The sequence below is a fragment of the Macaca nemestrina genome, chromosome 2 (assembly GCF_043159975.1).
Source record: "Macaca nemestrina isolate mMacNem1 chromosome 2, mMacNem.hap1, whole genome shotgun sequence".
NCBI lineage: Eukaryota > Metazoa > Chordata > Mammalia > Primates > Cercopithecidae > Macaca > Macaca nemestrina.
In genome coordinates this window covers 136,393,111-136,407,611 of record NC_092126.1, presented here as the reverse complement: position 1 = coordinate 136,407,611, position 14,501 = coordinate 136,393,111, and the positions used below count along the sequence as shown (strand labels likewise).

General features: G+C 44.3%; 1 protein-coding gene across 6 annotated transcripts in view; it reads right to left on the bottom strand.

Moving 5' to 3' along the window:
* Positions 1-12,056, bottom strand: part of LOC105479588 (glucoside xylosyltransferase 2) — a 91,394-nt gene extending 79,338 nt beyond the window's left edge. For 5 of the 6 annotated variants that reach the window (XM_071092085.1, XM_071092087.1, XM_071092086.1 and 2 more), the window contains exon 1: positions 11,591-11,880. In XM_071092085.1, coding sequence (XP_070948186.1) covers positions 11,591-11,865 — 275 coding nt within the window. In that variant the 5' untranslated portion in view covers positions 11,866-11,880. Of the gene's footprint in view, positions 1-11,590 lie in introns of all 6 variants that reach the window. The other variant, XM_011737607.3, reaches the window with a different exon arrangement.
* Between the last annotated feature and the right edge of the window lie 2,445 nt (positions 12,057-14,501).

The following is a 14,501-nucleotide window of genomic DNA, read 5'->3' as shown; positions in this document are numbered from 1 at the left end:
ATTACTGCAAAATACACTGAATTATTAAAGCGAGTAATTGGTTCTACTCAGACCCTCTTTTCTGCCATCTCCTGCTATTTCTCTTATCAGTGCTTCTCCTGAGCTGTCAAGCTAAATTAACTCAGGTGAACCTGAGGCTGCCATACAGACTGGCAGGGAAAGTTGGATGGAAAATTGCACTTCTTTCAAATACAGCCCTAAACTGCGCTGTTGGCAACTAGTTTTACTTACAGAAGGAAACAGAAATACGTGGGGGAAAAATGGTAGAAGATGAATTTTAAGAAGCTGAATATGCTCACCTTATGGGAAGAATAGACTAGTGATGTCCCCCTCCCTAGTGGAGTATTTTGCAAGATGAAACCATTTTTGCTATTTTAACATGGAGAAAGTCTGCAAATGAGGACACAGTGGCAGTTCAGGAAGCGGAAACAACACTTTGATATGGCCCCTGGAAGAAGAGTCCGGAGAGGGATAATTATAGCCATGTCAAGTGTTGGCAGTGAGAGTCACTACTAAAGTTCCCTGCAAACCACAGGCTTTGGAAAGCATGAATCCCCTGACAAAAATTTTCTCCCCTGACACCATGATTAGATTCTTCACTCAGAACCCACACATGACACTAAGGACTTTGCTAACAGTTAAATAACTTTTAATGACCCATGGGTTCGAGTTAAATCAAATATCATAAATCTTTCAAGATAGACAGAAGAGCTGGCATTTGCCTCGAAGTCATGGTGTTATATGAATAATGCCAAGAGAGTGCCAAAAAACTCCATGGGGGGCTTCATGACATTATTTGATAAATGTATTTAATTATTAATAGTACATATTTAGCTTGGCTCATGAGATCTGATATGAGGCTGTATTCTTAAACAAAGTCTAGGTCTAATGCATGGTAGCTGTTCAGAGCCTAAAGTTGGTAATTACAACTATGTGTATACGTGTGTGTGTGTGCTTTTAGACATCACTGTGCACATACATAAGCTTTAAAACTAGTGTCACAGCAAGGATTCAAACCCAGAGAGCTAGACTTAAGAGGCCATGCTTTTAGTCATTATGTTGTATTTGGAACCACACACAAGTAAGTTAGAAAAAGAGCCCTCTCTGGCTGGGCGCGGTGGCTCACGCCTGTAATCCCAGCACTTTGGGAGGCCAAGGCAGGTGGATCACCTGAGGTCAGGAGTTCAAGACCAGCCTGACCAACATGGTGAAACCTTGTCTCTACTAAAAATACAAAATTAGCCGGGCGTGGTGGCACATGCCTGTAGTCCTAGCTACTCAGGAGGCCTAGGCAGGAGAATCACTTGAACCTGGAAGGTGGAGGCTGCAGTGAGCCGAGATCGCACCATTGCACTCCAGCCTGGGCAACAAGAGTGAAACTGCACCTGAAAAAAAAAAAAAAGAAAGAAAAGCAAAGAAAAGAAAAGAAAAGAAAAAGAGCCCTCTGTGAGCAGATGCAGCCCCTACGCAGGGCTCCTGGCATGGACTGCATTTCGGTCTCCCACGCCTCCCCCGGTGCTCGTGTGCAGGGAACGATCTCCACAACAGACCTTTGCCAACGCTACCTTCCTAATCCACCCATTTGCCATTCGCAGAGGTTATTCACATTTGTGTTGATTTATTCCCCCTCTAGAATTCTACGAAGGCACCTGGACTATTCTCATTTCGTTTTTTCCCTTATGATTGTTCCTGACATACAGCAGACTCTATTTCTCCATCTCCTTCTTCTTTCCAAATTAACATGTTATTGAGATTTTAAAATATGAATCGGCAGTGCTAGTTTGAAATAAATGGCTGTTGACATACGAGGGAGAAGAACTAGATGAGGATTACATATTCCGCAAAGGAGCATTTCTGTCTCATTTCCTGAAGAAGAACATGAAGGACTTTAAAGCTTAGAGGGAGGAAACGAAGAAAAATGGTCTCCCCAACTAATTTCCAGCTTCCTAAGCCTCAGGCCATCAAGGGATTTTTAATTTTTATGGTAATTTCTATACTTTAAGTTATTTAATGCATATACAAGTAGTGCATATATCATAGAAAAAGTTTTAAATACCACCAGCAAAAGTGGGGGGCACTCAATTCCAATTTCATAACTACTGTTAAAATTTTGGTATGCTGTCTTCCAGAGTTATACCCAATATACGTGGGTGTGTGTATATACATATGTAAATATATAAAAACTTTTAAACTTGAAGTAGGATCATTTTCATAATTTGTTTTTTTCCTTACAAATCTGAACAATTAAAAAAAACTAGAGAGGTTCTAGAAAGCTATCAAATGGTTCAAACTGTGCCATTTGTTCTCAGCTACAGCATGGTGGTCAGCAATTTTGCTCTAAAAGCACATAGACCTGGCTTCAAATTCTAGGCCTGCCACTTGACTGTCCTATCTTGGGTACGTGCTTTAACCACCTTTAGCCCTCAGTTTCCTCATCTGTAAAATGGGCATACCGATGGTAATGGACATCTGCTTTGGGTTTTGGGATTTCTCACTGGCATCCGTGTTTAGGACTTTCTGGTAAAAGCGCCTTAATTTTATTTTGGGGACACCACTCTTTTTCTGTTCTCAGCTCATGAGGCTTGGAGGGGATGAATCAGCTGCCCCTCACCCCACCAGCTGTAGGCACATCTCATGTGTAGCCGTCGGTGATTGGAAACACATGTTAGTCAAGTGAGGTCAACGGAGGCAGCCCTGGGACTTTTGCTGGATGGAATTTTTCCCTTGGGGCTACTAGAAGAGGAGGTTGCACACCCAGACCTATTGGGAATCATTACATGGAGAAAACTGACCTGAGAGTGTCGCCCACACAGAAGGAAGCAGAGCTAAAAGGAGGCAAGATGGTTAGAAATCCTGGCCTCACCTGTGACTGAAGCTTTATCTCTTTGCACTTTCCAGTTTTACGAGCCAGTTAAAACCCCTTTTATGACTAAGCGATACAAACGGATGAGCTGGCATTCTATCACGTGCAACTGAAAGAGTTCTGCCTTATCCAATATGAGTTCCTACCTCCTAGGTTATTATGAAGATTAAATGAAATAATGCAGTGAAGTGCTTAATAAGGTACCTGGCATATTTTAAATCATCATTCAATATTAGTTATCATCATAATTAAGTATTAATGTGAAATTCATCAGAAGCCTTCATTTTCCTCTAAATACGTTATATCCATGCCAAAACCAGGATAGGCAGGGCAGCAAAAAGCACATTATTTTATGTATCAATACTCTATCTTACTACAAACCGGATTTGAACTGCTAGTAAACCTTTTGCTCTGTTTTGTTTGAATTTGAGACAAGGTGTCACTCCGTCACTCAGGCTGGAGTACAGAGGCACAATCTCAGCTCACTGCAACCTCCGCCTCCCAGGTTCAAGCGATTCTCTTGCCTCGGCCTTCAGAGTAGCTGGGATTACAGGCGCCTGCCACCATGCCCAGCTAATTTTTGTATTTTTGGTAGAGGCCAGATTTCACCATGTTGGTCAGACTGGTCTTGAACTCCTGATCTCAAGTGATCTGCCTGCCTCAGCCTCCCAAAGTGATGGGATTACAGGCATGAGCCACCGCGCCTGGCCACACTCCTTCAGCTTGTAATGAGTACCAGGAGACTGAGATTGGTGTACCCTTTATTATATACAGAAGCTGAGTCTCAGCTTCCTCAAGTCATACCTATCCCAACAAGAAAAGGCTGCTTGAATCTGCATTTTAAAAAATATATATAAAACTGAAATAGAGATGGGTGTCTCACTATGTCGCCTAGGTTGGTCTCTAACTCCTGGGCTCAAGCGATCCTCCTGCCTCAGCCTCCCAAAGTGCTGGGATTACAGGCATGAGCCACCAGGCCCAGCCTTGAATCTGTATCTTAGCCCTTGCTAACACTTGCTGGGAGTTTCTGGTGTCAGCATTTTACCTGCATTGTCTCATTTTGTCACTGAGCTTATTTCTGAGAAAGCCACAATTTGCTGAGGACTGACTTGTTCAAAGTCACACGGGTACTTAGCTGGGTCTAGTTATGGCTCAATTCCTAACAATGCAATGATGGATAATAATAGTACTCAGAACAGCAAATCATTTGGTGACTCCCATGAGCTAACCTACTGTGCTAGGTGCTTTATGTACATTATTATTTCACCTCTCGGATCTCAGTTTTCTCACTCATAAAAGACAGTCATATTTTGGATTATGTATTCTCTATCGTCTTATGTAAAGCTTGGTTTATAAATTGTACCATATGAGATTACAGTCTCTCATGTTGCTAAAAGAGATAGGGGATCATCTAAAAGTCACTTGAAATATATGAAGGTCACTCTTTACTGGCACAAAATCAGCAGCTCCCAATGAAGGTATCATGTCAAAAAACTTCTTTTTCCAGGAGGAGTTTTCAGAACTTCATAATCTGAAACAAATGCTGGGGAATATTTAAGGGAAACGTAAAATGAATATTCTCTTCAACAGAAGTATCTTATTTTCTTTATATTATTTGTAAAATTGTGCTAAAATACATACAACATAAAATTTTGTCTTTTTTACAGTGAATTATAAATGAAGTCTTCTTAAGGAAAACAAATCTGTTCTCAAATTCTCTTCCAAAGACTCTCACCTGTGAGTTTTAAAAGGCCCAGTGTCAATATGGCCAGTATTTACTGAATTTAGTAAAGGTGTTAAAAGCAGGTGCTACATATTCAAATTAGTCAGGACTCTCTGGTGGCAAGTAACAAATGCAAGTCAAACTAGATTAAGAAAAAGAGGGGAATTCATTACATCACAGAATCTAGAAATGGTTGAGACAGTGAAAAGCAAGAAGCTGGCCTTGGGAACAGTGCTGGGAGCTGCCCACCACCCCCACCCAGCCCCGGACCCGCCCCGCTGGCCTGCACACCACTGCCAGCGCACCTGACCCCACCCCACCCCACCCCACCCCATCTGGGTTGCTCTGCATCACTTCTCATCTCTCCATACCATCTTGGTTTCCATTAGCTCCTATTGCAGAACAGCCTTCCCCACTGGCAGAAATACAGTTGCAGTCCCTGAGTTGCTTAACTTACAGCTTCAGCCACTAGAAACAATCTGCCCTTATGCTATTCCCTTAGGTCTCCGTTGTACCAAACCCCTATTAATCTCAATGGGGAAGGCACCAGGTTCAAGAGGCTGAAGAAGAGACCCAGAGCCAGCAAATGAGACCTGGGGTTTTACTGGGGGCTTCCATATAAGGGAGAGAGTCCAGTGGCAGTGGGCTGGGCAGGAGGACCGCCTTACATGCAGTGCAGTGGCGGTGGGTTGGACAAGATGACTGCACAGCCCAGTGGGGAAGGGCTGGGCAGAACAACCGCAACTGTTTGCAAAAGGTGTGCAGTTTACATATTATAGCGTTTTCACTTACCACCCTCCCCTCAACAACCTCCACCTGGCAATCTTCATGCAACCCAAAACTCAAGGCCTTAATCCCCTGCATAGCCCGTGTTCCACGGGGCAGGACGAGGGCTCAGATGTTCCTCATAGAACATAAGCATGAATCTCTGGGTTGGCCACTCCAGGATTCCCTAGGTTGGAACACACATTCAGGTGCACCTGGCATGCAGGGTCATTCTAAGGTATGCTCAAGCTGTTGCTGAGTCAGCATATAGTCTCTGATCCCAATTTTTAAAAATCCTTAAGAAAAGCTCTGATTTTGCTCAGGAACCTACCCCTGGTAAGTCACCCGCAGGCTTTGATAAGGTCAAGTGCACATAATGGCTGCTCTGGGGTGTGGTGGATGCTCACTTCCTGGGTGCCCACACCCAACTATTCCCCTTTCTCTCCATCAATAGTCCCAAGATTTTGATTTAAAAGAATCATCTGGTTCAGCTAAGATGATTTTGGATGCAAGAACAGAACTCTCAACTCCAACACAGGGCCCAAGAAACGTTAGATCTCAGGATGCCTTGATTCTGGGACTCAGTGGTGTCCTCAAGGACCTGTATTTTCTTTCTCTACTGCCCAAACAGATGGCTTCATCCTAAAGATGATTCCCTTACAATGATGGTGGCAGCTGGGGCTATTTATTTCCTTGGTTGTATCTAGAAGATGGAGTCTTTTGTTTAATAATGTAAAATAAGTTCTTTCCTTCTGGCTGATTGGGCCAGTTTGGGTCATATGACACACCTGTAGACAAATAGCTGTTGGCAGAGAAATGAGTGTATTGACACGCTTAGTCCTGGATACAAGAAGCTCATATTATGAAAGGCATGGATCATCATGGTGGGCTTAGACTCTCTCTTGGGGCGACACAGTGAGACACTATCCTAAAAAAAGAAAAAAACCCAAAAGTAATAAAAAATAATAAAACCTATTTAAAAGGAAAAACGTCCCTCTCTTTTAATGGTGTTACTATTAAAGACCCTTACTATTCTTCAAAAGGGTATGGGACCATTTTAAATATTACTAGATAATAAGGAACTTAATATTATAAGTAAATCTTGGAACAGGGCTGGCACAGGCAGTTCCTGCACCCATTCATTAGTTCATTCAACAAATATGTATTGAGTATCTACTATGAGATCATCTCTGTTTTAGGAGTCAGTGAAATAGTGATTTAAGAAGAACACTGTTAAGTGTACATGAGGGGGCAGGAGCAAAGAACATACAATATTCACACAATGAGTGCTCTGAAAAACAAAAGACTAAACAGGGTAAGGCAGAAGAGAGTGATGGCGAGGACCCCCTTAGGAGAAAATATTTGAGAACAGTCCTGAAAGAAACGGAGGAGCTAGCCATGCTAGGATGTGCGCAAACATTCCAGCACTAGAGAGATGCATACTACTGAAGCAGGAATGGGCTTGGTGTATTTGAAGCCCAGTGTGGCTGAAGCAGAGTAAGTGAATGGGGAGTGGTAGAAGAGGAGGCCAGAAAACTAAATGGGGTTGAGATCAGGCAAGGGCTCAAAGGCCACACAGGGAAACTTAAAGTTATTCTTAGTGTGATAGGAAGTCAATCACTGGAGGGCTTTAACCAGCAAATAGGTGGACCCCATCTGGTCTACCTATTACAGATTATTTCAGCGGCTGTAAGGAAAATGGACTGTAGAGGGCGCTAGAGTGGAACCACACAAACCGGAGAGTAGGCACCTGTAGGTGTCCAGCTAGGGAATGATGGCGGTTAGGACCTCACTAAGTAACTATGGAGTGGAAATGGTGGAACTGGGGATATATTTTTGAGATAGAACCAATAGGGCTTACTGACTGAGTAGGTGTGGAGGGTGATCGAGGGGATTCATGGACCAATCAACAAAAATGAATTGTGGACAGAATCAAGACTCACACTACATAGTATCATAGACAGTACTCAAGATCCAGACACCTTTAATGTGCTCTGGGGCTATTAGCTAATTATAGGATGGACATAGATGAAGCATTTTGCTACAGAACACCATCCCTTTTAGTGAGACCTTTATTCAGGTTTGAACACTCTGAGAAGACTTATCTCAGACACCAAAGGGAACTGCAGGAAATGGTGCCTCTTGATGAGACACATGCTTCCTTTCATTGGAGCAGCTGGGGAGGCTGCCAAGTGTAATGCGTTTTTGTATTGTCTCCTTTCCCTCATCCCCAAATTCTGGGAGGGCAGCAACTCCATTCACCATTGTACCAGGAGTGCCTGATAGAGTAAATGTGCAATCACATTTGCTGAATGACTATGGAATAAAATGGCAGAGGAAAACTACAGGGCTTAAAGGTAGCTTAAGTCTCCCTTAGAAGCCATATTTTAAGAGAAACAGCAATATCCAGGCCAACACAGAAGAAAAAGAATAAAGTTCACGACAGGGTTGCGGTTGAGTAATCAGTAAGAGCCCTAGGATGGAGCCCATAAATGGGAAACAGTGATTTTGCAAGAGTTAGCACAAAGGGCCATGCAATAGCCATTGTTGGGCTTTTGCTGCTAAACTTGATGATCTCATCACAGGATCATCAAATGTCTGAGCTGGAAGATATCTTAGACAACTTTTGGATTAATTTGCTCATTTCACAGATGAAGAAAATAAGGTGAAATGGCTTTGGACTAGAACCCAATTTGCTGAACTCCACATGCCAACTTCTTTCCTATATTGCGCTGATTAGCAGTTAACCTTCCTTTTCCACATGTAGGCTCAAGGAGGAGTTTTCAGAAGCAACCTAGAGCGAGTCTTCTAATGTCTAAAATCTATTCCCAAGGACAATTCTCATTTTATGATTCAGTTTTAGGAAAAAAAAAAGATCTCTCTTGATAAACCTTTCCTCTTATTCAGTGAAAATGAGGCAGCCCCTCAAGGTTCCCTTTTTGAAATGGCTGCCAGGCTTAAATTTAACACTTAATCCTACTAACAGAAGTACTGTTTATTTTTGATGAACAGTATTTATTTACCCCTCTTCTTTATGACTTTTCATTTTTCATACCATTTCAATGGACTTATTGTATATGTGTCTTTTACTATACGTCGCCTCAGATTCTTTTTGGAAGTCAGCCAGCTATAAATCACCAATAAGCCAAAATAGAAGGAAGATTTCATTTCTTTTGTGCACTGGGACTGCTGCTTCCAGAATGGTGTCCGTTTTCAAATCCCCCCCTTGACAGAAAAGCTCAGACCTTACTTACCTCCTGGCTTTATATTTATAGAGAAGGAGGCCACCACAGGACAGATTGTATACAAATGACTAGTTATAAAATTGAAGGGTCTGCCTACTAACGAGGCAAGTCCTTGGAAACTTCTGTGAAATGAAAACAAGATGTGGAAGGAGAGTGCTACGTTTCCTGCGTTGACGTGGCAGAACTTCACTTACAGCAGCCCCCTGTGGGAGGCGAGGCAGCACAGGCTGTGGATGGTAAGCAGGTGGTGGACTGTGTCACATCCAACTCCAGGCTCTCAGCTAACTACAACCACAAGCCTGACCCTCCCCAGACCAGAGAAATGAGATCACGTAGCCTTCATCTCTTCTGGATTCTAGCCATGTAAAGAGATTAAAGCACTCGTTTTTTGAAAACACGAGGCTTTCTCTTCCCTCCCTAAATGAAATTCCTCCTAAACCACAAAAATTTAACCCAAGCAGAATTAGGAAAGCAATAAAGGAGACCTAGCAGAGATCCTCCTACTCCCTCACAACTTCAGAGCCTTCTGCTGCCATTTCTGTCGAGATAGCAAGAGAAACAATAAATAAGTCCCAGAAAATGTCAACTGTTTATGCATTTGAGCCTGAGACTTCCTGTGGCTTTTGTCTTTTACTCCAGTTTTAAAATTTTGTTCTTTATTCCTATGGTGTTGGCCATGATTTCCATGATAATCTAAGAGATATGTTCAAAAGAAAAATGGCTTCAAGGGTACTGTTGCTCCTGGAAATAGTCCTTCCCTAAAACATCCATTTGGATTCTGTTCATGATCTCCTCCTAGTCAGAGCCACTTTGTTCAGATAGAGACAAAAAGATGCTGCGCCACTGTTCTCAACACCTTGAAGAATGAGACAGATCCAAAAATCTAGTGTTTCTTTAAAAAAATCTCAGTAAAATTACGAATTGCAGGCAAGTCTATGGCATGACATCAGCATAGCACGTAAGTGCTCAACCTGAGTCCACACTGCCTGGATCTTTCTCTTTCTCTACCAGGTTACCTGTGAACTTTGGAAAAATTGCTAACCCTTGTGCAATATTTTCCTCATCTGAAAAGTGGGGATACCATTGGTGCTTTGCAAAGCACTTTATCAAACTTTGTTGTGCGTGAGAAACAATGGGAGGGACTTGTTAAAACACGGTTGCTGACCCCCCCCCCCCCCCCCCCCCCGCTCCAAAGCTTCTGATTCTGTAGGGCTAGGGTGGGGCCCAGGAATCTGCATTTCTAACAAGTTCCCAGATGATGCCTGTGCAACTGGTCTAAAGTCCACACTTTGAAAACCACTATCAAAGGGTTATGGTGTGGGCAGGGCGCGGTGGCTCACGCCTGTAATCCTAACACTTTGGGAGGCTGAGGCAGGTGGATCACTGGGCTCAGGAGTTCCTGGCCAATATGGTGAAACCCCGTTTCTCTACTAAAAATACAAAAATTAGCTGGGCATGGTGGCACAGGCCTGTGTGCAAGCTACTTGGCAGGCTGAGGCATGAGAATCACTTGAACCTGGGAGGCTTGAACCTGGGAAGTGGCGGTTGCAGTGAGCAGAGATCATGGCACTGCATGTGCCATGATTTTTTTTTTGTCTCAAAAAAACAAAAAGGTAGGGGGGGTTGGGGGAGATTATGGTGTGGATTATGTAGTTGTATATGTAAGTGTTAACTGTGACTATTTGTGTCTACTGCGGTTAGCAATATCCCTGGCAATAGGTTAACAATGTTAAGGGTGACATTATTATTATTATCTTACCAGTTGTCCCATCAAACTTAGCAATCATATTAAACTTGCAGTTAAACCCTAATTAATCTATCATAAGAAACACCAGTATAGAAGAGGAGAAATCCTATTAATTTCCTAACAGACATATCCTTAAAGACTGTACACATTCAGAAGGGGCTGTAAAGTGTTATAAGTACTTTAAAGTGACAGATTGTTGGGGTCTTTTTCCCTCTAAAACTTGTCAGTACCCATCTGTAGTGAGGCAGAAGGGAAACAAAAGCTGACACAGCGACTTCTTGAGGTTTCATGTCTTTTCTCTTAGTTACAGTAAAAGCACCAAAGAGATTTAGTCATTATGGTTAAAAGGAATTTTTCAACTCCCTTCAGGTTGAAATTAAGGAGCCCAGCAAAAGAGGACGTTGCATTGGCAGTTAGAAACAACAGTTTTGAAAGGGCAGATGAAACAGACTCACTAGAAGACAAGGGGATTGTTGAAAAGCCCTCCACAACAAAGGAAATGAACGCAAATCCCTAACCTGCGGGGCGTTCCAGCAACCCTAAGGCCAAATATAAAGCGCTCTGATGAAAAGCCTCCGCGTGTTAAGCTTTGTGTAGGGAAAGAGAGTATCAAACATAAGGTGGAAGGTTAAGATGTTTTTCTTGTAGGAGAACCCTTTGACCACACTTGAGCCTGAAACAGAATGAGGATCTGGAAACCCCCACTCTGTCTTTTCTGTGCCACGCATCAGTCCTTTCAAGCAGAGAACTTTTTAATAAACTTAGGTCAAGTGTCTCTTCTGTTCTAAGCATGGGGGTACTCCAGGTTGAACGAGAGGCTGCCAGTCCTTGGTAAACATCTAACTTTTCCAACTCAATCAGATCTAAGGTTTCGGCAAAATTCTCCAGTGAAACATGAGAATTAGATAAAGCATTCTTGCACTGTGATGGCTTTTGACAAATTAAACAAAGGGTGCATGTTTGCAAGAGTGCAAAAATACGCCTTGCCTTGACAGTTAAAAAATTTAATGTACGAAACCACTTTCCTTGACACTTCAAAAATGTACGTGATTATCAGCACTGAGCTGTTAGAGGGACTCCACCGAGGTGGGTCTTCTTTTCTATCGGGCTAAGAAACAGAAGTGGGCAGCTCGTGGGTGAAACTTGGAAGTCTGCCTCTCCAGCCCAAAGCCTCCCTTGGACTTGGCACGGGTGTAGGGAGCGAGACACGGGTCCGCAGATGGGATTCTGGGGTTGCCACGACTCACCTCGCCAACTTCTCCAGTCTCGCAGCGCCCCGGCGGCCCGCTCGGGGGCGCGGACGCTGGGGCCGGCGCCTCCGAACTCCCGGGCTGGCCACGGGGAGGGCGCCCGGTGCCGGCCAGCGCGCGGGGACCGGCGCGGGGTGGCGCTGCGGGGCGGACGCGGGGCGTGCGGGAGGCGCTGGGGGCTCAGCGCGGCCAGCGCGCAGGGACAGCAGCGCCAGCAGCAGCGCGGCCAGCGCGAGCAGGAGCAGCGCCGCCGCCTTGCTGCGGAGCTTCATGGTGCGGCGCGGCGGCGGCGGCGGCGGCCCCCAGGCGGTTCGGTCCCTCTGCGCATCGCGGCGGCGGCAAGACGAGTGCAGCAGCGCGCGGCGGTCGCCTCCTCCGCCCGCCCGCCGGGGACTGGGGTCGTGGCGGCCGGCGGGCGGCCGGCGGCGGCGGCGACGGCGGAGGAGGAGGAGAGGGAGGAGAGGGAGGAGAGGGAGGAGAGGGAGGAGCGGGAAGAGAGGAGGGGGAGGCGGTGAGAGCGGGGCTCCAGGAGGAGCAGCCTGAGCCTACCGTACTGTGTGGAGTAGCCGCCCCTCCGCCCACCCGCCCGCCGCTAGGCGCTCGGAGTTCTGGTAGCTCAGACTCAAAACCACTCCATTCATTCATTCGTTCGTTCGTTTACCTCCCCGTTCACTAACCCACCCATGCCATCCACTTTTCCCGCTGATTGTCATCATGCCATGATTCACTTATTTGTTGATGTATTCCATGTGTTTCATCCTTATTTATTTTATCCATCTATCCACACATTTGTGCACTTATCCACACATCCTTTCAGGCAGGAACATCTCTGTCCTGTTTGCCCAGTGCAGGGATCTGCGGGTGGTGGTGTCCAGTAAATATCTGTTGAATAAACCCCTATTGCTGCCTCTGTCTTGCCACCTCCCTTTTTCCTGGAGGAGGACATATTCAACAAGGACACATGCAATAAGGCAAAGAGAGTAAAAGTAACATGTGATTAGTAGTTGGGGCTTCAGACTCAAAACACCAAAGTAGAACTTGGGACAGCTAGACTGGCCAGAACAGATCCATGTAGTCCGAAGAAATTAGAGAATGAATTTCAAAGTTTGGATTTGAAATCTGACACCATCACTTAACTGGCTTGGTGATCCTGAGGAAGCTGCACAACTTTCTCAAGGCTTAACTTCCTTACATGCAAAATGGGAATGATAATACTGCTTACTACAGAGGCGTTTTGTGGGCATTAAATTAAATAATGCCTTCAAAGAAACTAGCACAGTGCCTGGCTCACGGTCAGTGCCCAATAAAAGTTCTGTAATGATTAGTTCAATAAAACATAGCTTATCATATATACATAAACACACATTGTATTTTTTTTCTGGCACAGATTTGAGAGAGAGTAATAATTTCACAACACAATGTCAGAATGGCTTCTTTGGAGACGTTAACAGCTACAATCGCCAGATGAAGGTCGTAATTTCCAGACGATTCTTCCAGGGGATCCCCAGTTACAAATATGAAACATTAGGACACATCCTCTTATGACTCACGGTGAACTGACAGCCAGGACTCCATTAACTCTCTTTTCAGCACACCACAGAACAAAGAACACTAGTTATAACAACGTCCCTGAGTTTTTTAGTTTTTTAGTATTTTTTTTTTCTTGCTCTGTCGCCCAGGCCGGAGTGCAATGGTGCAATCTCAGCTCTTACTGCAGCCTCCGCCTCCCGGGTTCAAGCCATTCTCCTGCCTCAGCCTCCCAAGTAGCTGGGATTACAGGCTGCGCCACCAGACTCGGCTAATTTTTGTATATTTAGTAGAGACAGAGTTTCACCACGTTGGCCATGCTTGTCTTGAACACCTGACCTCAAGTGATCCACCCGTCTCATCCTCCCAAAGTGTTGGGATTACAGGCGTGAGCCACCGTGCCCAGCCTGTTGCTGAGTTTCTACAAGATTCCATGTTGCTTTATAAATAATCTAAAATTCAGTTATATACTGAATTATTCTTATATTAGCATTTTATTTTAATTCCTTGAGAACCCATTGTATTTAAAGTTCTAGGGATGAGAATATTTAGCAATTTGGAAGCTCTTGCCAAGCAGACATCTAGAAAATGGCAGGGTGCAAGTTCAGTGTGGGGGACATGTAGGTGAGTAAGCGCAAAGAATTCATTAGTTCTCAAAGATGAGGGGGAAGGTGCCATCCTACTCGGAAGCATCTGAAATTGTGGGAAGGCTGACAGGTTCTACTAGCATATGCAAAACCTCCTGCAATGCTCAGGACATGACAACAACGAAAACTATCCTGGGCCAGCATGGGACCCTGTTGAGAAACACTAGGCCAGGCTAAGGCCTGATGTTTAGACCTTTCAGGTTTAGAAATGGCCACCACTATGTTGACATGTGGCCCAGAGAAGCAGGCATTCCCAACTCTGTCTTGCCCCCTCCCTTCTACCTCTGGGAGGACAGATGCAACAAGGATAAGCAAAGGTAAAGTGAGTCAAAGTAACACTTGATTAGTAACCAGGGTTTTAGCCTTAAACACCAAAGAATAATGGACCAAAGAGAGGACTCAGTTTTCTTGAACCTCACTGAAGCAAAAAAAAAAAAAAGAGCCTGATTTGCCTCCTTCCACTGAGTCCAAACCCAACTTTTGGATTTGTTTGGATTGCTCTGATTCGTCGAAAATTACATCCTCTAATTTTTTATTTTTTTGGATGTGGGCAAACCTCATTTTAATTGCAAAAGACTTCATTTACAGCACATTCAATAATGAACCAACAGGAGAGTTGCTGACTTTGGAACATGTGAATATATAAAAATCCCTTACAATTCAGGTAGTCAAGATAATAAGCACATACAAGGAAAGCAACCCTCAATTTTCTGAAAACTTTTACATTTTAAAAG